Source organism: Lissotriton helveticus, chromosome 1_1 (genome assembly GCF_964261635.1).
Source record: "Lissotriton helveticus chromosome 1_1, aLisHel1.1, whole genome shotgun sequence".
NCBI classification, from domain to species: domain Eukaryota; kingdom Metazoa; phylum Chordata; class Amphibia; order Caudata; family Salamandridae; genus Lissotriton; species Lissotriton helveticus.
This window is the reverse complement of record NC_136057.1, coordinates 2,077,734,834-2,077,762,385: the sequence shown is the minus strand read 5'-3', so window position 1 is coordinate 2,077,762,385 and position 27,552 is coordinate 2,077,734,834. Positions and strand designations below refer to the sequence as shown.

Genomic DNA, 27,552 nt, shown 5'->3' with positions numbered 1-27,552 from the left:
TGAGATGGAGGCTGCTAAGCAGTTAGTCTCTCATTATGGTAGATACCAAGAATAATCAGAGTGAGCACACGTACTTTGGACTTTATATATTTATATATTTATATACTGATAGATAAAACAACTCCCATTGTATTTCAGCAAGGAGATTGCTGATGTTTAATATGATTTATTAACAATAATGAAGATTTTGAGAGCATTACTCATGTGGAAGAAGTGTTCGAGGCCCCTGGCTCCTAAGGAAAATAGTTAATAAGCAGGGTGGGCAAAGTGGTATGAAAACAACATGCAAGAACAAGAGTACTGTGGAGGGCGGTTACAACAAATATACTCCACCGAATAGATGCAGATTCTGGGAAAGGGGCAGAAATCTGGATAGTAAAACCACCCTTTAGAGCATAGCCTGACAAGGATGAAGCAGCAGAACCTCTGCATCATTACAGAAAGTGGTGCTGAGACATCATCCACAGACAAGAGCAGACATTTGACACCAGTTTCCTCTAGAAAATGTGATAATGTTTCCTATTGAGAACTAGCATGAGGAGAGGTGAAGGTCTGCTAGAAAATGATTTATCAAACAAAAGGGTATCCTACAACCTGTATGTATCAATGGAAAATAACCACAAAACCAATGTCCTAGTTGTTTTGAAAGACCCTCTGCCATTTTGTTATTGGCATGATTTAGTGGCGGTGTTGGTCACTCTAGTTGGCCAGGGTCATCTCTCCTCATTCTCCTTCTCTGTGCATGGGCATATCATTTACCACCTTGGAAGGATTCTCTTTACTCAGTCCTTTATGGCAGACAACACTTTGTCTGGGTGAAAACATGTAGCTCTCTCCTATGCCCGTAACATGTGGTATCCCTAGACAATAAACTTTAATATTTAAATGAAATCCCAGGGGTTTATGCTCTCCAGTGTGCTACCCTTTAATGTTTTTACATGAAAGCGTGTGCTATCTTCTTGCTCTTGAGCTTCATGGCTCGGTTAACATTTCTTAAATCGGTCTAATACAATCAGAAAAAGTATACTAATTTTGTAAGTTTATGCTCCGGATGCTATTCTGTTTCTCTCTGCCCTTGTTGACTCAAATGCCATCAGGTCACTGAATCACTTGACTGCCTTTCGGTCCCTAAATCTCAAACTGGAATAGTAGCCGAATACTCTACTGCAAACTGTAAATCAAATATCAAAAACCATCTCCCATGTAGGGTAAGAAAAGTTTTGCTGAGCATTTGTAGATGTATATACAAATGCCTTTCTTTATGGTCGAATTTCCAAAACAGTCAATAGTGTTGGGGTATTGTAGAAACTGATTGGAAACAGATATATGTGAAGTTAAAATACACTGGAACAAATAATTTTTATAAAATGTTACCAAAGTAAAACTCAAAATATTAAAGTTTTTTAAAATAACTTGTTGACTGTATAATATGTTGCTCAAATGCACTTCAAAAATCCTATACATGTGTAATGCTTATGTAGAGCTAGATGCTGCCAGAGACCTCTGTCCTGAGGATACACTGATTTTATGTTTCTACTGTCAAAGGGACATTGTAAAACCAGCTGTTCTTTTACTTACCCACGTGTAAAAGAAACAGGTTTGTGTTGTTAGCAGAAAATTATGGTACTTGGATTGAATGCGATTTACAAGTGCCAAAGAGACTAACAAAAAGAGCATTCATCTTCCAAACTAATATCTTTTTGGCAACTGAAAACCTGATTTTCATAGCTTTTTTTCATAGCTGTCTCACTATAATATTATGCTACTGGAAAATGTTATCTGCATTTCAGAATCCTCTTAGACAGGCCTTAGGATTACTTTTTAACTAGAAAGCTAGTCTTTTCATGGACGGCATAAAGTTTCCAAGCATCACTTTGAGGCTCATAGTAGAGATGCATTTGAGTAACTCCAAGAGAGAATAGTCAGTAAAATGAATTGTTAAGATAATAGGGACAGTGCACAGTCTCGGTCAAGCAAATTCATGAAATAAAGGAGCCTGTTTCTGGTTTGTTGAACACAATTGGTCAATTGGTTTCCACACGAAGGAAGGTGCATCTAAAGTACTCATCATCCATATGCTCGCAACAGTGATGCAAAACGTTGCATCCAAACCATTGGGTGTAAACCGTATGGGAACCATGAAACTGCTAGTGAGATAAAATAGTGAACATCGGCAGGCAAACCATTAGTTAGCTCTCCGAATACAGAACATCAACAAAGCCAGGCACCTTAGCAAGTACTTGAAAACAAGTTCTTCTCTCCAGTCTAATGCCTCCTAGAGTGTAGTGCTGCAATGCTGAACATTGTGTTACTTGCATGTCAGCACTCAGTTAATTGGATTTACTGAAGAATAAATTATAAAAAGAGGTTACTTTTTCTGGGCATTAAACAAGTTCAACTTGCTTCTCTTCAGGAAATTAGCCTTAAATTTTGTTCATACATTATATTCATCATGTTATTTCCTTTCCAGAAACATAATGTATGAAATGATTACATGCCAGAGCTTAATTTCTTTTGTAATAGCCCATACTTTATTATCTTGTAACAAAAAAAGAATTATGCCAATCAGCTTTACCTATAACGAAAATCCAAGTTTAACCATCCAGTTTCTTTCTTTGTCTCATTCAACACTTAGGGGCTCATTATGATGTCGGGTACTCCCTTTCCTCAATGGGAGTATGTGTTACGGCGGCAAACCGGCACTAACACAGGCTCTCATTGAGGAAAGGGAGGTGCCGTTCATCCCTATATTTTATGCTAGATGAAACAGGGCTTTTAATCATATTACCAAATAAGATTCCTACATACTGAAGGTTGTATTTGGTCCAAATAAAATGTTATGCTTCAAATTAAATTTTTCTGTTTCAAGCAATAGCAGTATTGCTGTAGATGTTTACAAAATATTGGTCAAGTAAGAAATAAATGACCACCTGTCAATACTAACAAAGGCAATATTCAAGCTGCACCAAATAGAATATGTAAGGAGGTGGCATGACATTCACTGGCAACTAAAAAAGAAACAGGTTCATATTGTTAACTTTGGATTGTCTGTGATCAATATCTGGTGTTTATGATTCATGATGAGGTTGTGGGGCCAAATAGTCTACAGTCTTACACATCCTGCCTGCCTCATTTTATGTCCATGACATCATAGCATGAATAGGAATATTGTGATAGTGTTATATTTGGTAATATAAATCTTACAAGGGTTCTATTCTTTTTTTTACTGTTAATAGAGAAGAGATTGTATTAATACTATGGGTCGCCAATTTAGTAAATGTATCTTTTTTCATTGGATCATTTTAGGAGGTTGTGAAAGAAAAGCACTGGTTAATTGGTAGTCATGCATTGTAAAGATGGTGACTTGAGTTAAGAATGTATTACTCTGAATGATAAGAAGTGAGGAAGCAATGATTTCGCCGAATCAGCGATAAGGCGAGGGCAAGTTAAGTGGTTTTCTTTTTTTTCTTTTCTTTTTCTTCGTTGTCGTATGTCAACTCTCCACCCCACCCCACCGCTCTTACCTGCACCGGCCGTCACTGCATTTACAAACCCAATTTCAATGCATGCCCCTTTGGCTGATTTCTCAGCCAGTCCCATCTGAAAGCTAAAGTGAGCGCACCCACCCTCCAACACTTCTTAACAGGGCATAAGGGTCAGGCGCTAAGCGCGGCTAGCACGGAGGTGTCGCACCACTGCAGTTGTGGTTAACGACCCCTGAGTGAATGGCTTCTTCATGATACTAATGAGCTAGGCATTTCCTTTCCAGCTATGTCTCACTGGAAGGATTGAGCTAATCCAGGTACACAGGAAATAGCAATTATTGCTTATATAAATGGTCTGGATTCCAAAACCTTTTTTGAACTGGGGTGCCCTTTCCACAAACCGCTGAAACTCGAGACTAACTTGGCAAGGCACAGACTATCGGACCCTGGCAACTTGACAGCCTGCAACCCTTCATGTTAAGTCAAATTTACACATTCTCCCTAATTATTTAATCGACGGTTAGCAATTATCACAAAAACGGACCACTCTTTGTTTTGTCTGTAAAGTGCTGCACATACATTTAGAGCAAGGCAAATGATTAGAAATGTCGTGAAATACGGAATAACGACGAAAAGAGTGTGCACTAAAACACAAGACAACTTTGTTTTATCATGTCAAACTCCCTGAGTGTTAGTTGACAAACCTCATGCCCCAGAGCAGTGCTTAACACCTGTCACCACAGGTTAGATTCCTGCCATAGGAAAACTCCTTACAAAAAACTGCAGCCTGTGTTGGTTTTTCCAGACGTATTTATCAAAACGTGAAACTAAATATGAGCTGAAGGCATTTTTCTAAGCGCAGAAATCTGTCTGAAACTATTTAAAATGACTAGGGGAATTATGTTTGAAATATTGAAATGGGTCTCTTGAGAATCTTTCTCATTATTTTGTACATCGAATTTACAATGTGCAGATCTGGCAAATTCTATACTTTCTGTGCATCAGACAGGAGAGCTCAAGCAATGCCAAGCCAAAAGATATTAATGAAAGCAACATTAAGTAGACATTACACTTTAGACGTGCTTCAGATTGTTAACAGAAGGTAAAGGTTCCTGCGAGTGATTTAATTCCCATAAGCCACTTAAAACTATCATAGTGTGTTTTGTTCAGTGTAAGCACGATTTTAGTTTCTAAAGAATTCGATTACTTCTTGTGGTTCTGTGAGAAGGATGGCAAACATCTATTTTATCTCCAACAACTTGTGTGTTGTCTTCCAGTGACATTAACTTACCTTTGGACCTGGCAGCCCCGGCAAACCCGGATTCCCGTGTGGTCCAGGTATACCCTGCAAAGCAAATCAAAAGTAGATGTAAAGATATGTAAAACTCAAACATAAAAACAGTATGAACAAGTGCAACACGCTGGAATGCGTAGAAATGTATCACAACATACCTGTGAGCGAACACACACAAATGCAACTACTGTATGCACAAAACGACTAAATTTATAATATACATTTTATACAATACATCTACATGAACACATCTGTATGTAGCTCTAATTATTACAATAAACTCTGTTTTCCTGACATTTTCAATCTCGTTCCAGAAAGTTAATTGATGGTAATTTGGGCTAAAAAACTGGTCACATCAAAAAAGAGTAAATGTCATCGCACTGTCTGTTCCACTTAGTGCCACTAATTTTTAATGTACTCCTATGTCAGCATGCAAGCACAGAAGAAATGAGCCCTTTAAACTTTTAAAAGAGGGGTGGACCAGCCCACTACATTGTTAACATTCTCCTTCCACAAAGACACACACATATGCACAACCTACTGAAAGTTGTAGTTCTATGTCAAAGGACGTCAAGAGGGTCATTAAAGGGAAACTCCAACTTGAATATTTTTCTAACCATAATTTATTTCTTTGTGATTTTTATATAGCGCGAAGAATGATAGCAGCACGCTTGCGCATCAGCAACCTCTTATTTCTGTCACTTGAGAGGTTAAATAAAATGCAGTGTAGGTGCCTGAAGGCATTGCTTTTTCAGGTACCAGCACTTCCGGTATTCAGGGCCGGACTGGCTACCGGGCGTTTTGGCATGCTGCCGAGCTGGGGGCTGATTTCGTTGATGGGGACCTGCGTGTGCTGAACGAAATTCGTTTTGCTTTGTTCATTTCAGTCCCCACCGCAGTGACTTCAGCCCCAGCTCAGCAGCATGCCAAAATGCCAAGTAGCCAATCCGGCCCTGCTGGTATGATGTGCCTGTGGCACAGATGGTTAATATCAAGTTATACTTGTGGTGGGCATGTTATCTAGTCATGGCCATCTGTGTCATGTATGAGTCAAGCAGGGAAGGTTCAAGCTTGATGAATCAACATGGTACACCTAAACTTTTCTTCTCCGTCTTTCCACTTGGAAAAGCCTATGCCCTGAGAGATATCCGGCATGATGGGGGATATAAACATACTGGTTATGTTTTCTTTCACTACAGCAACATCTAAGCATTCTTTTTGTGTTCTGCAGTGTATAAAATGTTTCATATGAACACATAGATCATCCATCCATGGCCGCTGGCCTTATCCTCATTCAAATCACCTCTAACATTCTGGAGCAATTCGTCACTTAGTCTTTCTGACATATATTCTTTTTTGACGAAAATTTGGATCACATATGTGAAAAAAGTATATAATTTGACCACAAAATATTGTCTAAAGCACGAAGTGAGACAAACCTGCCCGCTGGGCTGAACTCATAGGAACACTGCCCCATCCGTGTGGCTCATTTCTTGAGGGGATGAACTAGAGAACGAGCAAGCCACATATATCTACCGGATACAATCAAGCAACAAATGGAGAGGACAAACAGCCCCCTTGAAGGCTAAAAAACAATGCTCTTGAGAAGCTTTCAGGGGTTAGACCATCTGTGGTTCAACAGAGGCCAAGTAGAAGAAGCTACATGACCAGAGTCTGTGCTTGCTAACATCTCAAGCAATAGCTACCAAGCAAATGCTAAGTTGTGCAATACCGGGGCACACATCCATTATGTATCTCTTTTAAATTTTGAAAGCTCCTAAGACAGTGTTTTGAAAATGATCCGAATCCTGTAATACTGCAATCCTCCACCATCCTCTCTTTACCTTCCTAGTTACTGATTGATGTGATTGAGATAACCATATTACCAAATTTCCCTTTGGAACTAAGCTTGATTGACAGGCTGTGTGTGCTACATCACTTTCTGGCATTGGCTATTTGAAGTATTCATTCTATACCTCATGGACCATGACCACCCCGGGCTGTGGTAACCTGATTTCCCTTCATCAGTCAACATGCACAAGCAGCACTTGTATTAGGAACGGCTACCAGCTCCCAGAAATCCGTTGTATCTAATTTGCAAATTCTCTGATGGGCTGCTGAAGTTCTCTATTTGTTCGGAAATATATTCAGACAAATTGATAGTGGTATAGGGACCTGCATTGCAAGTTAAGTCCTGGGACAACATATTCACACATAATAGAAACTAAGTTTTAACTGTTCCACTACTAATATAGCATTTGGCGTGACTGATATCTGTAATTGTTGCAGGGATAATGGCATCAATGGTGAAGGTGGGATAGTGAATTCTGGGTCCTGTGTTTGGGTGGGTCAAAGACCTGAATGATGCAACAACATGCTAAGATTGTGTTGTGCCTGCCCTATGCCAATGCCGCCTTACATTTCTTCCAAGTCTCCCAGGAACAGACATAGTGGTTGAAACAGCTGCATATTATCCGCCCTACAAGCATCTAATAAAGTTGTGCAGTGCTTGGCATTTGGAGTACTGCCAAGGCAGCCTATGACTCCATGACAGGAAGCCAATTGCAAAATTGCTCACTGAAACTGCTCACTAAAAGTAAGCGGGGTCTGAGCAGGACACAGCCATTTCTGATCACTCTTGTTATTTTTGACTGGGGTAGGCTGGCAGCACAGAAGAGTAGCCAACAGCAGCAAGCAGATTTGTGGTGCATCTAATTGCGCCCATGGACTGTGGTTACCACGCATCTATATCATGGGGGAGAATTATGTGCTAACATTAGGTGCCGTTAAATTGGGCTGGAGGCGTGTCTAATAGGTGCTAAGAGGACTGCCACACACGTATTCAGAGGTATGCATGAAATGTAAACTGCCACACACGTATTCAGAGGTATGCATAAAATGTAAACTGCCACACACGTATTCAGAGGTATGCATAAAATGTAAACGAAGTACAATGTTCAAAGGTTAGACAACAGTTGTAATGTCTCCCTCTACTACAGGTAAAGAGGGAGAAAGCATAAAAAAGGGGACTAGTAGCTTCCTGTACACTTTAAGGTTTTAATCTCTGCCCATTATTGCATGATTACATTTAAAAGTCATCTTTGATGTTAACAGATAGACAGCCAGTGACATTCCTTCAGGGCTTCCACAAAAGTGAGGACAAAAAAATTAAGAAAAATACTACCCGAAGCACATTTTGAAAATTATTAAACTTCATACTCGTATGCTCCTGAAATATAAACTGTATCGAAAGCACTCGAGAGTAATGAAGATTTGACAAACCTGCTATATGTGTGTTGCAGATGCGCACTGACTAACTTGGAGTCTGATGGTTGTAGGCAGCTGTATAAGGAAATCATTCTTTCCAGTGGTGTAGATAGCAACAGGGCTTTGCTATATGAGGCTCAATATGACCAAAAATGTTCTCCCCCATAAGAGAGAATGTTCTAGTTCATTTGGAATCTACCATTGACAATGCGAACTGGCTGGTGTTTTCAAATTCAAAAGTAATTCTTCATAGTGATGTGTGCAGTTGGGTGGGTTGGTGAATGCAGGAATATATCAATGGCTGGATGGGTGAATGAGTACATATGTTAATGAATGGGTGAGTGAGTGATTAGATGGATGCAGATAAGGTGTACCAAACTTACAACCGGGAATAGCACGACAATGGTGATAATAGCATGATAATGATATCATTGTAGATGATGAAATGCCTTTATAGGGAATCAGAGGTTGGAGCCGACCAAAATGGCTGCTCCCTGCTAGAGCTCCGGAGTACGCCGCCGCAAAGCCCCCCGGTATGACTGCTTAGTGGACCCCCGACACCGGCTCACACAATGAGCGGACTGTCCATGACATCCAGTCTGCCAGGGAAGGATCAAGAGAAGGATTTGTGCATGTTCGGTGAGGCACTGCAGCTGCTGTGCAGCCTTCACCACGCCCGTGCCCTACAGTGGCTCGTATTGCAATTGCAGAGGCCCAACGACTAGGGGAGCAGCATTCACCCCACCCTATCATACACTGCAGTGTGGGAAACATTGCCACCTTCCTCCATAGTCTGGCTCTGCAGGGACAAAGACAGGTGCAGCCTTCTTTATGATGACGCCCCTCCTTGCGCCCAGCACCTGCTATGGACTGCCTCAGTTGGATATGCACACCGAGAAGGAGGCACTTCTGGGGACTTGCTCGCCTGTGGGTGCCGATTCAAAGGTGAGTGACGTCCTGCAAGTGAGCCCGGAATTTACCTCTTGCACCAACATCTTGCCTGACTGGGCGGCGGGCTGCGGCTGTGAGGACTCCTCTGTGGCCCCCATGAATGCCATTGCCGAGGGGCATGGCGCCCCCTGCTACCCACTTTGGCGAGTGACTGTTTAGCGGCCTCGTCCATATCCACTGTTGTGGAGGAAACTTCACAGGACACAGTGGAACCCTATGAGTCTGGGAGAGGTGCCCCCTAACCTGGAGACAGAGTTGTGGTGGCTGTATCAATCTGTTCCCCCACCCCCAGTAAATCCCATTTTTTAGCTCATCTATCCAGACTCATGTCCTCGGTCTGCAGAACACTAGTGCTGGTGGGTGGGTGGCTATTGGAAAGGACAGGCAGGGACTATGTACCCTAATAGGTGGGACAGTGCACCTTTTTGGGGACCTGGTGACTGATCATGCACTGCTTGATGTATGGCGATTACTGCACCAGGGGTACCAAGAATACATATTCCTCTGCTGCCCACAAAGGACCTATTCCTGGATTTATTACTTCATGATTCATGGCCACTACCTCATGTCACCTCTTGCAACATCCTAGAGGCAGGCCATGATGACCTCAGCCCGGTGCTGCATGGGCTTGACATCAGCCGCACTGCACCCATCCCGTCACTGGTGTATGAAAGCTTTCGTCTATGGGCAACCTGAGGGGAAAATCTGATTGCACAACCACATACAGTCCTACTTCTCTGACAACGAGGCCACTATACCCTCCCACAGAATGCTGGCCAGGGGCCTCCTGGATAGAGAGATCCGTGCCCTTACGATGCAATACATGACCTCCACCTCCCAGTCTCACCGTAAATGGATGGAACTCGCTAAAATCCTACTGAATTCCTATTTCACGAAAGACGGCGCTGGTCAAACTGCAGTGGTGAAGAAATGACCATGCAGAAAAGGCGAGAAGGCTTCTAGCCACCCACCTAAACCAGAAGGAATCCCAACTAGCCACACTAGCAATACGGGAGCAAACAGGATCACTCCTTATACACCCATGTGACATTGCCTCCCGGTTTTCTTCCTTCTACGGCTCCCTTATTGCCACAGAACAAGGGGCCACAATAGAAGGGATGAATGTCTTCCTGCCCACCTACACCTGCTTATGCTCTCTGACTAGGGCCTTAAATTACAGTCAGGAGCCTTCATTGAAGGTAAAGTAACTGATGCTTTAGCGGCCCTTCAAACTTGTAAATCCTCTAGGGGAATAGGTTCCCGGGTGAATATTACAAAATCGGTTAAGACCAATTGGTCCCCCACCTGACAAAGGCATTTCAGGAAACCAAGGTGGTGGGCTCGCTGGCGGCTAATTATAATAAAGCTACTATCTGCTTCCTTCCCCAGTCAGCTAATGACCCCCTGGACTGCACCAGCTGCCGTCCAATATTGCAGCTTAACATTGACACAAAGATTCTGGCCAAGGTGTTGGCCACACACTTCAGGAAGGTATTACCCCTCCTGATCCATGAGGCCCAGGTGGGCTTCATCAGGGGCCGCAGCTCCCGAGACACCCCCGACTGCTGTCCCACCTGCTGTGGCAGATGAAGGACAGCCCCTTCAAATTCCTAGTACTCTTCCTGGACGGCTTGAAGGCGTTTGATCGTGTCGACTGGTGATATTTTTTCCATGTCCCACATGGGCCTGGGAGCAGATTTAATTCGCAAGCTACGCCTTCCCTATGATACCCTGGTGGCCGAGGTATCTTGCTGTGGACTCCTGTCGGGTCCATTCCCAGTTTAATGGGGAACCATCAAGGATGCCCTCACTCCCTCCCTCCTGCTCCTCATTGCTCTGGAGCCACTAGCAGCTGCAATTCGACGATTGCCTGCAGTGTCAGGTATTCCTACCACTGTAGGAGAAGTCAAGGCACTTCTTTGTGGATGATATCCTGCTCCTTCTATCCCACCCTCGAACCTCGAAAGAGGAGGCAATGTCGCCCATCAATGACTTTTCCCACCTTTCAGGTTACAAAATCAACTGTACAAAGAGCGAGGCCCTCCCTATATCCTGCTCAACCACCAATGGTTGCATTCACGACTATCCCAGACGCTGGGTCTCAACAGGACTTACCTACCAGGGTGTCAAGATCAACCAAGTCCTCGTTCGTGTGGTAGAGGATAACATTCCCTCTCTGACGGATCACACCAAGTAGGATTGTCAGAGGTGGCACCTCCTGCATCTCTCCCTCTGGGGAAAAGTGCAGACCATTATGATGACAGTGGCCACTCGCTTCAACTACTCATTCGAATATTGCGGACAATACTTGTGAACATAGAGGATGACATCCATCCTATATATTGAGTGGACACAAGCCCAGGCTCCAGGTCACCCATCTCTGGGCAAATATGGAAGCAGATGGATGACGATTGACCTACATGTAATCCTATTCCCTGGTGTTCCAACTCTCCCAAGTGACGTGCATAAAGCTAGAGTATCACTTAATTGGTGTTCAATTCCCACCGCCACAGAATCTGTCCCCTTCCACACAGCAACAAGCTCTAACCCAGTCCTGGGGACGGTGGTGGTAGCCTGTTGTGACACCTGAAGGCACGTTATAGCACAACCCCGCCATGCACATTGCGGGGCGCACCATTTTACTGAGAGTTCTGGAGCATCAGGGTACTGTGCTCTGTAGACCAAATGTATGAAGGTAACCTACTCAAGACTTTTTCGACATCCTTACGAAATTCACGCTAAAGCCCCTAGATCATTGGTGCTAACACCAGCTGCCAAACTGCCCATGGGCTACCCTTATTACTAGTCCTGCACTTCCTCTGTGCCCTGGTTCTACCCCGGGGAGCGGTCAGGCCTCTACGGGGTCCTTATTAAATCCTCTTGCTCTGGCCCCATAAGCACTACGACATGGTTCTCGGGGCAGACAACGCTTGGCAAGGCCTACTCATCGGAGACCTGTGTTTCCCTATTGGCTAGGCATGACAGAGCGCTCCGGGAATCTCAAGCCAAATTTCTATATTTCAAAATACCACGTGATTGGTATTGGTCACCATGGAAACTTAAGCAGGCCAAGTTGCTACCCCATTACCAATGCTGGAGATGCAACATCAACCGCTGTGATATGTTCCACATACTCTGGTCATGCCCAAAACTTGAAAACTACTGAGCAAACTTATGGTCCTTGCTCTGCTGTCACTGCCCCTTCCCGATTCCCCCTCTCCCCCTACATTGCTCTCCTACACAACACCTGTGATCTCCCAGACTTAACGACTCAAAAATACAGGTGGGTGGCAACTTCCCTTGCCATGGTGAATCTCTACATCCTTCAGCATTGGAGGCAACTAACTGTACCCACCTCCAACTAATGGAGCATAGAACTCCACAGGTTAGCCAACCACAAACGCACAACCTGGATGCCTTTGAGGTGATCTGGGGCATCTTCCTAAGACTTGATGGAACAGTGCTGCCCCGATCTGACCAGCACCATGCCACACATGAAGTCACACTCACCCTTGCCTCACCGTGACATGCCACTACACTGGGTGATCAACTTTATGCCCAATGTTCCCCCTCACTAAGGGACCTCATGGGCTCCCCCTCACAGCCCCCTGCGACACCCACCACCAGGGCACAAAGCCCACTGTTTCTCACCTCCTTCAGGTTCTCGCTGCCTCGAACCATGTTTACTTGGTTCACTTCGATGCAATAGGGATGGATAAAATACTCTGGATCCTGGGCACTGGCAAAGCCCCTGCTACTTGGGCAATGCACGTGGGCTGTTTCACTACCCTAGGGCTTTATATGTAGCCAGCAGATTTTCTGAATGCTGCTTGTACTATGTTCATACTGTGTTCTAATGTTTGTGCCCTGAAAAACCCCAATAAACAAATGTTGCAACAAAAGCAAGCATTGGAAATGCAATCGGGCTCGGATTTATTTGAGTTTGAGCTAATGGCATTGTAAATGCCAATGTATTGTTGCTATGTGTTATGGAGTGTGTTCATGTGGTATGTACTGCCAGTGATCTCCTTGTGAGTGTGAGAATATTGCACCGTTACTGCCTGTGATGTCCTTCTTGTGAGTGTGAGAAGCTTGCACCTCTGCTGCCTGTGGTCTCCTTGTGAGTGTAAGAAGCTTGCACTGCTGCTGCCTGTGATGTCGTTCTTGTGAGTGTGAGAAGCTTGCACCGCTGCTGCTTGTGATGTCCTTCTTGTGAGTGGGAGAAGCTTGCACCGCTGCTGTTTGTGATGTCCTTCTTGTGAGTGGGAGAAGCTTGCAACTCAGCTGCCTGTGGTCTCCTTGTGAGTGTAAGAAGCTTGCACAGCTGCTGCCTGTGATGTCCTACTCACTACTCTACTCTACTCACTACTCACTACTCTGCACTCACCACTCACTACTCTACTCACTACTCTACTCACTATACTCACTACTCTGCACTCACTACTCACTACTCTACTCACTACTCTACTCACTACTCACTACTCTACTCACTACTCTACTCACTACTCACTACTCTACTCACTACTGACTACTCTGCACTCTCTACTCACTACTCTACTCACTACTCTACTCAATACTCAACTCACTACTCTACTCACTACTCACTACTCTACTCACTACTCACAACTCTACTACTCTACTCACTACTCTACTACTCTACTCACTACTCTACTCACTACTCTACTACTCTACTCACTACTCACTACTCTACTCACTACTCAACTCACTACTCACTACTCTACTCACTACTCTACTCACTATACTCACTACTCTACTCACTACTCACTACTCTACTCACTACTCTACTCACTACTCACTACTACACTCACTACTCACTACTCTACTCACTACTCTACTCACTATACTCACTACTCTGCACTCACTACTCACTACTCTACTCACTACTCACTACTCACTACTCTGCACTCTCTACTCACTACTCTACTCACTACTCACTACTCTACTCACTACTCTACTCACTACTCACTACTCTGCACTCACTACTCACCACTCTACTCACTACTCACTACTCTACTCACTACTCACTACTCTACTCACTACTCACTACTCTACTCACTACTCAACTCACTACTCACTACTCTACTCACTACTCAACTCACTACTCACTACTCTACTCACTACTCTACTCACTACTCACTACTCACTACTCTGCACTCTCTACTCACTACTCTACTCTACTCACTACTCTACTCACTACTCTGCACTCACTACTCACCACTCTACTCACTACTCTACTCACTACTCTACTCACTACTCTACTCTACTCACTACTCTACTCACTACTCTACTCACTACTCACTACTCTACTCACTACTCACTACTCTACTCACTACTCAATACTCTACTCACTATACTCACTACTCTGCACTCAATACTCACTACTCTACTCACTACTCTACTCACTACTCACTACTCTACTCACTACTCTACCCACTACTCACTACTCTACTCACTACCCACTATTACACTCACTACTCACTACTCTACTCACTACTCTACTCACTACTCACTACTCTACTCACTACTCACTACTCTACTCACTACTCTACTCACTACTCTGCACTCACTACTCACCACTCTACTCACTACTCTACTCACTACCCACTACTCTGCACTCACTACTCTACTCACTACTCTACTCACTACTCTACACTCACTACTCACTACTCTACTCACTACTCACTACTCTGCACTCACTACTCTGTCTGGGTTAAGGGAGACCCTCGAGGCCCTGGTGTCACTGCACCTGCTGCACTACTGGACACCCACAGCCACTGGTAGTAAAATACAGCACTGTCGGGGTTAAGGGAGACCCTCGAGGCCCCGGTGTCACTGCACCTGCTGCACCCCTGGACACACACAGCCACTGGTAGTAAAATACAGCACTGTCGGCGTTAAGGGAGACGCTCGAGGCCCTGGTGTCACTGCACCTGCTGCACCCTCACAGCCACTGGTAGTAAAATACAGCACTGTCTGGGTTAAAGGAGACCCTCGAGGCCCCGGTGTCACTGCACCTGCTGCACCCTCACAGCCACTGGTAGTACAATACTGCACTGTCAGGGTTAAGTGAGGGCCTCGAGGCCCTGGTGTCACTGCACCTGCTGCACCCCTGGACACCCACAGCCACTGGTAGTAAAATACAGCACTGTCAGGGTTAAGGGAGACGCTCGAGGCCCCGGTGTCACTGCACCTGCTGCACCCTCACAGCCACTGGTAGTAAAATACAGCACTGTCTGGGTTAAGGGAGACCCTCAAGGCCCTGGTGTCACTGCACCTGCTGCACCCTCACATCACTGGTAGTAAAATACAGGACTGTCTGGGTTAAGGGAGACCCTCGAGGCCCCGGTGTCACTGCACCTGCTGCACCCCTGGACACCCACAGCCACTGGTAGTAAAATACAGCACTGTCGGGGTTAAGAGAGACCCTCGAGGCCCCGGTGTCACTGCACCTGCTGCACCCTCACAGCCACTGGTAGTAAAATACAGCACTGTCTGGATTAAGTGAGACCCTCGAGGCCCCGGTGTCACTGCACCTGCTGCACCCCTGGACATCTCTGTTAAACTCTAACATATTGAAGGGAGGAGAAAACAGCAACGGAAATCACTCCTCGCAGAGAAGAGGCAAATGCGCACTTTTATTTTAGAAGACACGCGGATTGGCGAGGCAAGGGTGCTTGTCTTAGCTTGAAGAATATGCGAGGTATCTTAAAAAGTACTGTGACTGCCCTTGAAGCTACAGGAAACTTCTTTCAATTATCTCCGCCGTGAACGCGGCACTCTGACAGCTCCTAATTAAAATGAATGGACTGCCGTGCGCGAAAGGTACATGTTACACGCGCGCATGATACATGCAATGCAATGGTGAACGCGCTCCCACCATCTGTATTGCATTACACGGGCACTCTGACAGCTCCTAATTAAGATTAATAAGTCTGCCGTGCACGTAACCACACACAATATGCCATGAAACTGAAATAAATGACGGACGAAAAGTAAATGTAGCCTATCACGTCAAGGCTACTAAATATACAGCACAGCGAAGACGAATCACTAGGCAGATGCCATAAAAAACGCGACGCGCACTAAGGAATGTGGCAGCCCGGACCCCTAAAGAATTTTATTTTTTTCTAATGCATAAGAGCTCGGAAGCTCCGCCCCACTTCGTGGTGATGTAGGCCCGAGCCCTAAAAAGGAATACTTCTATACGTTTTCATGAAAAATGTCCAGCAATATAGTAATAAGCAAGACCAAATTCAGGCTAAGATCATAAAAACTCTCCAGGAACATTCTCAAAAGGTGCTGACCAGATTCAGAAAGGAAAAAAAATAGAATGGCCTTCCCTATGCGGACTCATATATCTCCTGTTCCAATGAAATGGCTGTATGATGGGAAGTGGAGAAACTCCATTAGTCATAAATGACTGGCAGTATTAATCAACAATTGGATGATGGCTATAGGCTGATCGCTATATTATTAACAGTTACAGAACCCAATCGGTTATGGAGCACTGATCAATTGCACTTCAAGCTGAATAAATCCTTTACATTCTTGAGAAAGAACTAATGCTGTAAATTATGTTTAGTTTCCATGAAAAGATTTAGATTTTCATAAGAAAATTGGTTGGAGTAGTAAGGCTCCAAGTACTTAGAAAAACTAGCTCCACTAAGGCTATGAATTATATTTTATGTTAAGTTGGCTTCAATTTCTATTATTAGTGTGTGCATGCTAACTTTAAATTACACCGACCTCTGCTAAAAAAAAGACCTGAGTAGATGGAAATGAGTGTCAAATCCATAATGTGATGGTGAAGGAAGGGAAACAGCTAATATCCTCCAATTCTGCTAAAGAATTAGCTAAGCGCCCAGAGACTCACTCCGTTAATAAAGCATTATATGTTAATGGAAGTACACTCGGCATTCAAAATATGCCACAGGATCAATATCATACAAGTACAATGTTCAGTCATAGCCTTTATCTTGGGAGAATGGGGAAAAGACATTCCTATCAAAGATTCCCCACAATGCCTGAGCTCACACAAGCAGAAATGTGCCAGACTTGGCCTCAACCTAAAAAACTGAAAGTTCACTTTATAGTACTGTATGCGCTAGGGGACATTTTTCGGACTGCTTGTATTTTACTGAAGTGGTTATAAATTCTTCAAAATATAATGAACATATGATATGAAATATGGCTTGTAGTACAATATTCGAAGGCTGCCATTATTAAATATTAATATTTCTAAGGTTCCTAGTGCCATATATATATATATATATATATATATATATATATATATATATATATATATATATTGCCAGTCACGGCTGCTCCAGCAAATCGGTAGTGGGGCAGGAGGAGAAAATACAACAACAATAAAAAACACTCTTCTGTCCTCTTTCTGGCTTCTGTTGGAGCAGCAACCAGGGTAGGCTCCCCTAAGCCAATCACAACGCTGTAATGCAGCGTTGTGGTTGGTAAGCACCCAGGCTTCCCTGAGCCGATCACAACACTGGTCTGAGAGCCACGGTTCGGCACTCAGATGGGGAATGGAAGCCTGGGCATGTTCTCCACCCAGGCTGTAATGCAGCCTGGACGAAGAACATGCAAAGTACACATGAATGTTTGGCCGCCCCCAGAGGGCCGGTCAAGCATTCATACACACTTTGGAGGGTGCCACCATTCCTTACCCCTGTGCAGCCCTACTCCACAACACTGCCCCGGCAAAGAAAAATAAAATGATAATAACATCTAATTATTATAATTGTATTTGTCCTTTTTTGCTGTGCTTTAACCCCATTGCTGCTGCCGTCGGCCGCTGAACGTTTGGAGCACTACCTGGCTGGAGCTGCGAACATTCAACGTCCGACGCGGCCCCGCCCACTGTTTGGAATGCCCAGCACTGTGCCGAAATAACGGCCGCAGCTAAGGCGTTAAGGGAGTGGGGCGACGCTCCTCTACCTTAACGGAGGAGCCACCCCTGCATATTGCAGTACAACAGCAATCAATCCTCTCAACAACACATTACATCATTCTTATGAAAACGAAAGTCAAGTTGGCGCATAAACTACAGCTCTCAGGTAAAGGATTACTTGACATGTTGCATTAACAGACTGAGCAATCTTAATAGCTAAGCTGCATACCCTATCATAAGAAGCACATTACTAGTGATAGACAGAGAACCTAAGGTAATATCTATGACAAAGATGGTGCAGTTAGCTGGACCCAACCTGGAATCAACCCATATCTCCCAACTCTTAACAGATTGAACCTCTTACAGTGATCACAAGCATTGTGCCTTTCAAACACTGTAGTATATGAACTATAGATTCTCCGTCAGCATGAACTAAGCAAACATGCATTTTTAATGCCTAATGAGTGTTTCTGTGCATTAACTGTGCCGTTAATGTCTTACAAGACGTAGACAAAAAAGTTCATGAAGTTGTTGTAACATCATTGTGATGGTGTAGAGTTTTAGTGACAAATGATGTGTGCCTTTTATCTTCTAGACAAATGATTGAGCTGAAAAAAGATAACGGAAGACAACATAAATTGATCGATGCAGAAATCTAATTAGTTTTAGGAAGCAGGCCAGTAAAACTGGAACCTCATCCTTTTCCCATGGCCCTAAACTGGAGGAAAACAGTGTTTTTAAACAATGAGTTTACAGTTTACACACGTTACTATAGGACGGCAAATAAGACTGAAACCGAATTAGAAAAAGGATAATTTTAATACAATAAAATGTTGCTCATACAAGAATATATATATATATATATATATATATGAAAACAAAATCTTCAAACCAGCAAGACTCCTGCAAATGAAGACACGGACCCCAGACTGCAGTAAGGGAGATTTATTTCAACCTCTCAGGCGACGCGTTTCGAGCAACTAGTGCTCTTGATCACCTTGATATATATATATATGCGCCACAGGAACCTTAGAAATATTAATATTTAATAATGGCAGCCTTCGAATATTGTACTACAAGCCATATTTCATATCATATGTTCATTATATTTTGAAGAATTTATAACCACTTTCAGTAAAATCCAACTGGTCCGAAAATTGTCCCCTAGTGCATACAGTACTATAAAGTGAACTTTTTTTAGGTTGAGGCCAAGTCTGGCACATTTCTGCTTGTGTGAGCTCAGGCATTGTGGGAAATCTTTGATAAGAATGTCTTTTCCCCTTTCTCCCAAGATAAAGGCTATGACTGAACATTGTACTTGTATGATATTGATCCTGTGGCATATTTATATATATATATATATATATATACCTACAGAGGTCAGGGACAGTGATGGGCACCTGCTTTGCCCCCAGCTACGCGAACTTGTTCGTGGGCTGGTGGGAGGAGCAGGTGCCCAGAAGCTGTAGGGTTGGACAAGAGGAGGGAACAACGGTGTGTTGGCATCGATACATCAATGATTCATTCATCGTATGGAACGGTGGGAGGAACACAGCAGAGGAATATGTGAAGGTATTAAACAACAATAATCTGAATCTACATTTCTCAGGTTCAATTAGTCCGGTGGCAGCGGAGTATTTGGATCTGAGGATATTCATTGAGGGAGAACAACTTCACACGACCCTGTATAGGAAGGAGACTGCTGTCAACTCTACACTCTTTGCCAGCAGCAGCCACCCTCCCCAACTCATTAACAGCATTCCGTATGGAGAGCTACTTCGGCTCCGACGGAATTGCTCCAGAGATTCCGATTTCGAGGCGGCTGCCTCGGAATGCCTATCTCGTTTTAAGATCAGAGGTTATGGCAATGACTTGCTGCAGAAGACACTGAAAAAAGTAAGAAAGATCGAAAGAGGGACTCTTCTCACTGCCAAACCCAATTGGGGAGGACGTGGGAATGAGGTAGCCAGCAATAAAGGGCAATTCAGGCTTATCACCCCATATTCATCGGGGGCGAAAGATGTCAGAGTGATGCTTAAAAGAACTGGCACATTCTATTGACAGACAATGTGCTAAAGGAGGACCTACCATCTCACTCATTATTGACATTCAGTAAGGCAAGATCGATTGGCGACATGCTTGTCGCCAGCCACCTGGAGAAACCTTGTCCGAGAACTAACACCTTACGGGAACAGAAAGGCTTTTACCCCTGCGGTCGCTGTAAAGCGTGCGCGGGTAGTAAAAGGGTCTCAACGTACATAATATCTGAAACAGGGAAGAAAATAACCATCAATAAATTCATCACCTGTAGTACGCAATATGCGGTCTATTGTTTGTGCTGCCCGTGTGGCCTTCGCTACATCGGCAGCACAATCAAAGAGCTGAAGTTAAGAGTATTGGAACATCTTAGAGCCATAGACAAAGCAGACCCTGCCTACCCGGTGGCACGCCATTTTCCTGAAGCTCATGGGCGGGAACGCAACAAACTGCAGTATTTTGGATTAGATACTGTGCCACCAAATGTGAGGGGTAGTGCCATAAGTCCCATCCAGGGCGTGCATCTAAGCAAGGAAGGGGGGTGGTGCCTCAAGCGCTCCTTCATAACTGCCAAAGCCTCTGAAGAGAAGTGGGGACACTTCGAAAAGCGTCAGGCATCCAGGGCAGTTTGAACAGTTAAAGGATATCGTTGTGCTGGAGGCGTGCTTACCATTCAAGGCTCCTTGTGTGCAGCTGAGGTCTGGGTGCTCCTTTGTACATTGGGTACTTCGGAGCTGGAATATTTACGCGGCGACCCATGCCCCGGAAGGAGCACCACCGTGAAAGAACCGGGGGCCATGCTGTCTTGACTACGGGCCGAGAACATAGGACAGCAGCATATGGATTTTGCACGAATTCCACACAGCGAGGCCCATCAGTGGGCTCGAAAAGTTACCAACTGAACATTAGCGCGACGTGAGGCACTACAAGTCCCATAAGTCCCATCCAGGGCGTTCATCTAAGCAAGAAGGGGGTGGTGCCTCAAGCGCTCCTTCATAACTGCCAAAGCCTCTGAAGAGAAGTGGGGACACTTCGAAACGCGTCAGGCATCCAGGGCAGTTTGAACAGTTAAAGGATATCGTTGTGCTGGAGGCGTGCTTACCATTCAAGGCTCCTTGTGTGCAGCTGAGGTCCGGGTGCTCCTTTGTACGTTGGGTACTTCGGAGCTGGAATATTTACGCGGCGACCCATGCCGCGGAAGGAACACCACCCTGAAAGAACCGGGGGCCATGCGGTCTTGACTACGGGCCGAGAACATGGGACAGCAGCATATGGATTTTGCACGAATTCCACACAGCGAGGCCCATCTGTGGGCTTGAAAAGTTACCAACTGAACATTAGCGCGACGTGAGGCACTACAAGTCCCATAAGTCCCATCCAGGGCGTGCATCTAAGCAAGAAGGGGGGTGGTGCCTCAAGCGCTCCTTCATAACTGCCAAAGCCTCTGAAGAGAAGTGGGGACACTTCGAAACGCGTCAGACATCCAGGGCAGTTTGAACAGTTAAAGGATATCGTTGTGCTGGAGGCGTGCTTACCATTCAAGGCTCCTTGTGTGCAGCTGAGGTCCGGGTGCTCCTTTGTACGTTGGGTACTTCGGATCTGGAATATTTACGCGGCTACCCATGCCGCGGAAGGAGCACCACCCTGAAAGAACCGGGGGCCATGCGGTCTTGACTACGGGCCGAGAACATGGGACAGCAGCATATGGATTTTGCACGAATTCCACACAGCGAGGCCCATCTGTGGGCTTGAAAAGTTACCAACTGAACATTAGCGCGACGTGAGGCACTACAAGTCCCATAAGTCCCATCCAGAGCGTGCATCTAAGCAAGAAGGGGGATAGTGCCTCAAGCGCTCCTTCATAACTGCCAAAGCCTCTGAAGAGAAGTGGGGACACTTCGAGACGCGTCAGGCATCCAGGGCAGTTTGAACAGTTAAAGGATATTGTTGTGCTGGAGGCGTGCTTACCATTCAAGGCTCCTTGTGTGCAGCTGAGGTCCGGGTGCTCCTTTGTACATTGGGTACTTCAGAGCTGGAATATTTATGAGGCGACCCATGCCGCGGAAGGAGCACCACCCTGAAAGAAACAGGGGCCATGCGGTCTTGACTACGGGCCGAGAACATGGGACAGCAGCATATGGATTTTGCACGAATTCCACACAGCGAGGCCCATCTGTGGGCTTGAAAAGTTACCAACTGAACATTAGCGCGACGTGGGGCACTACAAGTCCCATAAGTCCCATCCAGTGCGTTTATCTAAGCAAGAAGGGGGATAGTGCCTCAAGCGCTCCTTCATAACTGCCAAAGCCTCTGAAGAGAAGTGGGGACACTTCGAAACGCGTCAGGCATCCAGGGCAGTTTGAACAGTTAAAGGATATCGTTGTGCTGGAGGCGTGCTTACCATTCAAGGCTCCTTGTGTGCAGCTGAGGTCCGGGTGCTCCTTTGTACGTTGGGTACTTCGGAGCTGGAATATATATATCCAGGGCTTAATAACGTCTGTTTGCATAACATGGTCACTAATGTTGGTTTTATATTTCCCACTCCAAAATAGCCGCCATGTTGATTAGATAGTTGTAGTCTCTCTTTTGTGTTCATGTAACAATTGATTGACATCAACGAAGTAACTTTATTTAAACTCTGATGAACTGTGTTTGAGTAACAGCAGACGAAGGCGTGATGCCGAAACGCGTCCTGTTTATTTGATTGTGAAATAAAATTTGAATCCTGGATATCGAGTTGTGGAGTGCCGTCCATTCCTTTGCCGCAGTAAGGGAATTGGGAGCGTTGATATTATCCGCGGTCACCATCACCGCGTTTTCGGACGTGCACCCGCCCCAGAGTGCAGAATGGCGTTTCCTGATGGTATTGGAGCTTGCTTAATATCGCCGTGCACCGCTGAGACCAAAGCCCAGTAACTGCATACCAACGAAGACGAACGCGGAGAGACGAGGAGTGACAGCGCGGATAAGACAGCGCGGACGGGTGAGTCTGACGGCTGGCCTGTTTCGTGTTTGCCTTCCGTGTCTCTTGTCCCACGCATTACATACTGCAGCAATTAACTTTGCAATGAACTTTGTCTGTCACAAACGCTACTGCTAGCAGCAGCTGTAACTCGGCTGGGGCGTTCAACTCAGTTACGTATACACCCAAAAAAATTTGTACAACACAGGAAATTATTTCTTGAGAAACGGCACCATCAAAATGTATTTTGACCAGCGGCGTCAAACAGCAGACAACCTTTTCAAAATCGATTCAGCACAAGGAGCCACAGCCAGTAAACCTAATGATAACATAGCCAGTTCGCTCAAAACCTCCTTCACGCAGTTAGAGAGATTATATGAGCGTGAAATCCGAAAATGGTGGGACACCTCCCTTGAAAAATACTTGGAAGTCAAACGCATTCCACGCGGACTCCGCGTTTACACGGTGCCTGCATACGAAAATCCGGACCCCCAGCTATTAGACGAATGGTCCACCTATACAGCGGAAATGTCTGGTGGCATGCTGCGAATACTTATAAAATTTGCATGGAGCGACAGAGCTAAATGCCAAAAGGAAATTGATGATCTAGAAGCCCTCATCTCACAGGACCCAGATGTGACCACCATAGATAACCTGAGAGAAGAAATGAAAACGCGATTATTGGCATACGAAAATAAAATAAGACAACGCAAGCAATCGAAATTCCAAAGAGATGCCAGGGATTACGCACAAGGGCGGATCCTAACTTTTGCGCGCAAATTCGATGTCCCACGAAAAGCCTTGAAAAGTAAGGTGACCAATACAGCCACCCCAGAACCCGTCACATCAGAATCAGATGTAACTGACGCAGAGCAGTCGGGGGATGAAAGATCGACGACTACAAGCTCGACATCAAGCATCACAAGCCTATCTACCTCGCAGAGCCATTTTCGCGAGGAGTTTCAGCTCATGCGCCAAACGCAACAAAGGGGCACAAAAGGCAAACCACCAGAAGCACAACAAAGACAACAAAGACGAGGCAAGTTCGACGCGGGGGCTTCCACTTCAGGCAATCTAGGTATGGCCACCCAAACAAGGAGTCAGCGGGGCACCAGGAAATAAATGCCCATGATGATCTTACCATCATAAATCCTACTTCCTATAAACTCTCTACAACAGAAGAGCAAGTTTTGAAAAAAGGCTAGACTTTCTGCCCTACCAGCGGCTTTGAATTCACTCAGTCCAGGATAGATTTCACAGCCTTAAGAATGTTTCAAACAGGGATCTGAAAAACGAAAATGTCCCTTCAGCTACTGATCTGGAATTGACTGACCTAGATCTAATGCAAACAATCGCTAGTCAAGCAAGCGATGTAAACCAGACGATCGATGAACTTGCTGATAGCGCTGAACAATTTGGTGTATCCCAAACTAGAGCGATCACTAATTTTAAACCAAAATCTAAATTCCTTCCGACGATGCCACATGACGCAATTGACGTCTTCGAAGAAGCAGTCAAAATGGATTTGCTAACATTGAGAACCAAAAGATCCCATGAACCATACAACAAACAATGGAACCTATCACTGGCTCAAAGGAATGCACTGACCAAATTGCAAGCAAATACTAACATAGTTTGCAAGCCGTCGGATAAGGGCGGAAACATTGTCTTAATGACCAGAGAGTATTATTGCACAGAAGCACTTCGACAATTGAAGGACACAGACTGTTACATAAAGATCAGCAAAGACGAATACAATGCCAGCATCATAGAATATCACCGTTTGCTTGACAAATGGGTAACAGAGGGCATGTTAAATGCGAATGAACAGAAATTTCTGACATGTGAACAGCCAATAACTCCAACATTCTACCATCTGCCAAAAATTCACAAGCATGCCACATTACCACCAGGAAGACCGATAATTTCTTCCAAAGGCAGTTTAACTGAGAACATGTCACAGTTTCTTGATTTCTTTTTGATTGACCATGTCAAATCCCTTTCATCATACTTAAGGGATACATCTGATTTCATTCGCATCATTGCTGACACACCCTGGGAACCAGATATGCTGATGATAGTATTGGATGTGACAGGACTTTACACCTGCATGGCACATAATCATGGTATACAGGCAGTGCAGTACTTCTTAAAAACTCGCTCTCTGAAATACATGACACACAACTGCATGTTGGTTGAATTTTTACATTTCTGCCTGCATAATAACATTTTTCTGTTCTAGAAACAATACTACAGACAAAAGAGAGGGACAGCGATGGGCACCTGCTTCGCCCCCAGCTACGCAAATTTATTCGTGGGCTGGTGGGAGAAGCAGGTGGCCTGGTCTGATGACAATCACAGATGGGTCGCGTCAATTATCGGGTGGCACCGATACATTGACGACTTGTTCATCTTCTGGAAAGGCTCAAAGACAGAGGCTGAATTATTTATTCAAACTCTGAATAAAAATGATTTCAACTTGCACCTCAGTGGCACCATCAGTAGTCTTGAGGTAGACTTTCTTGATCTCAAAGTCTTCATCAAGGATGGACGTATTTGCACCTCTCTTTTCCGTAAGGTTACAGCAGGAAACTCCACCTTAGAAGCCAGCAGCTGCCATCCCAAACCCTTAAAGAACAGTATACCCTTTGGTGAACTGTTACGCCTCAAGAGAAACTGTACTCTTACAGAGGATTTTGAGAGAGCTGCAGAAGAGCTGCAAAGTTTAGACTGAGAGGTTTTACTGACAAAACACTCAAAGATGCATATGACAGAGTGCGTCTAATTCCTAGATCAAGTCTGTTTAAGCACTCTCGTGTGAGTAAAGTTGGTGAAGACATAACTCCACGCTTCATCACAACTTTTTCCAATGACTCCTCATTGATTCATAATATCATTAGTCACCATTGGAACATTCTCAAAACAGACAGTGTAGTTGGCAAACAATTATCATCCCATACTAAAATTACCTACAGGAGAAATAGATCCTTGAAAGACACTCTAATACACAGTCACTTTGACGCCATCCCAAGATCACCACGACTGGGCAATCTCACAGGGTTTTTCCCTTGCCAAAACTGTAAGGCCTGTCAGTCAAGTGGAAAAATCACTTAATATGAAATCCCTGACACAGGATTAGTGAGGAAAATTACTACATTTCTCACTTGTACAAGCCCGTACTGTGTATATCGACTTGAATGTCCCTGTAAATTGTATTACATTGGGAGTTCAATTCATCCAGTCAAAAAGCGAATCTTAGAACATGCTAGGGCAATTGAACATAACAACCCTAATTACCCTGTAGCAAGACACTTTGCACTTAAACATAAGAGTGACCGTAATCTCCTCAAATTCCATTGTCTGGATCAAATCCCCCCCAAAGATCGTGGAGGGAACAGAGAGGCACAAATGAGGAAACTTGAGTCCAGGTTTATCATAGACCTTCGAACTAAGTTTCCATTTGGACTAAATACAGGGGAAGAATTGGCCAGTCACCTTGGCTAATTTGTATGTAGAACTGTAACTAGAATTCCCCTTATGTGTTTTCCTTGTTGCTGATCATTTATTTTCCTAACAGGATTACCAGTGATTAATTATGTACATATTTCTTGTTTAATTTGTTTTGCCAGCCCATCCAGGGCTTAATAATGTCTGTTTGCATAACATGGTCACTAATGTTGGTTTTATATTTACCACTCCAAAATGGCCGCCATGTTGATTAGATAGTTGTAGTCGCTCTTTTGTGTTCATGTAACAATTGATTGACATCAACGAAGTAACTTTATTTGAACTCTGATGAACTGTGTTTGAGTAACAGCAGACGAAGGCGTGATGCCGAAACGCGTCCTGTTTATTTGATTGTGAAAATTTGAATCCTGGATATCGAGTTGTGGAGTGCCGTCCATTCCTTTGCCGCAGTAAGGGAATTTGGAGCATTGATATATATATATATATGTATATATATATATACACATACATATACAAGGTTTTAGAATTAAGTCTTCTAAATCCAGAAATTGTCACAAAGCCATAATTCTAAGAAAACCAGTGCCAAAACTGTCGCAAATAGAAGTTCAAACAGAGATCTTTGAAATGTGTACAGAGCCAGGTAGAGCCAGAATGAATATCTTCCAGGAAGAACCTTCAAATCATAACTTGAAAGGAAACCTGAAAGAATACAACAGGCAGAGAGAATGACAATGTTATGAAGAGAAGGTTACCTAGCAAAGGCACCCCAGTCTATGTCTTTCTAAGTGAGTTCAACTGCGCTGTCCTTTTGAAACTGGCTGTCTTATTCTAGTCAGTCTTACACCCTTCCTCTCCCGCTCCCTGCCGGCCAATTCTCTTCTCAGAGAAGAACGGCTTCCAAAATGTCTTTTCCCTTCAGTCCTCATGGAAAAGTATAAGCCTCTTAAGAGCCTGGGTTTCCCTTTCCCTCATATTGTGTCCTACAGCTCATCACTGTTCATTTGTGTGAGCTTCGCTGTATGTGGTTGACGCATTGATGATTTGTAGATGGTCACTCTCTAATTAACAGTCATCCATGACACAACTTTCCTGTAGTCGCCTCGGCACGCTGTCCAGGCATTCCCAATAAAACCCTACTTCTTACACCTCAGTGTTTTGG

The 27,552-nt window shown here is 44.5% G+C and overlaps 1 protein-coding gene across 1 annotated transcript in view; it reads right to left on the bottom strand.

The window, feature by feature from the left end:
• Nucleotides 1–27,552, bottom strand: part of COL24A1 (collagen type XXIV alpha 1 chain) — a 979,161-nt gene that overhangs the window by 696,203 nt on the left and 255,406 nt on the right. Inside the window, exon 5 of the mRNA XM_078645481.1 lies at nucleotides 4,777–4,830. Coding sequence (XP_078501607.1) covers nucleotides 4,777–4,830 — 54 coding nt within the window. The remainder of the gene's footprint in view (nucleotides 1–4,776; nucleotides 4,831–27,552) is intronic.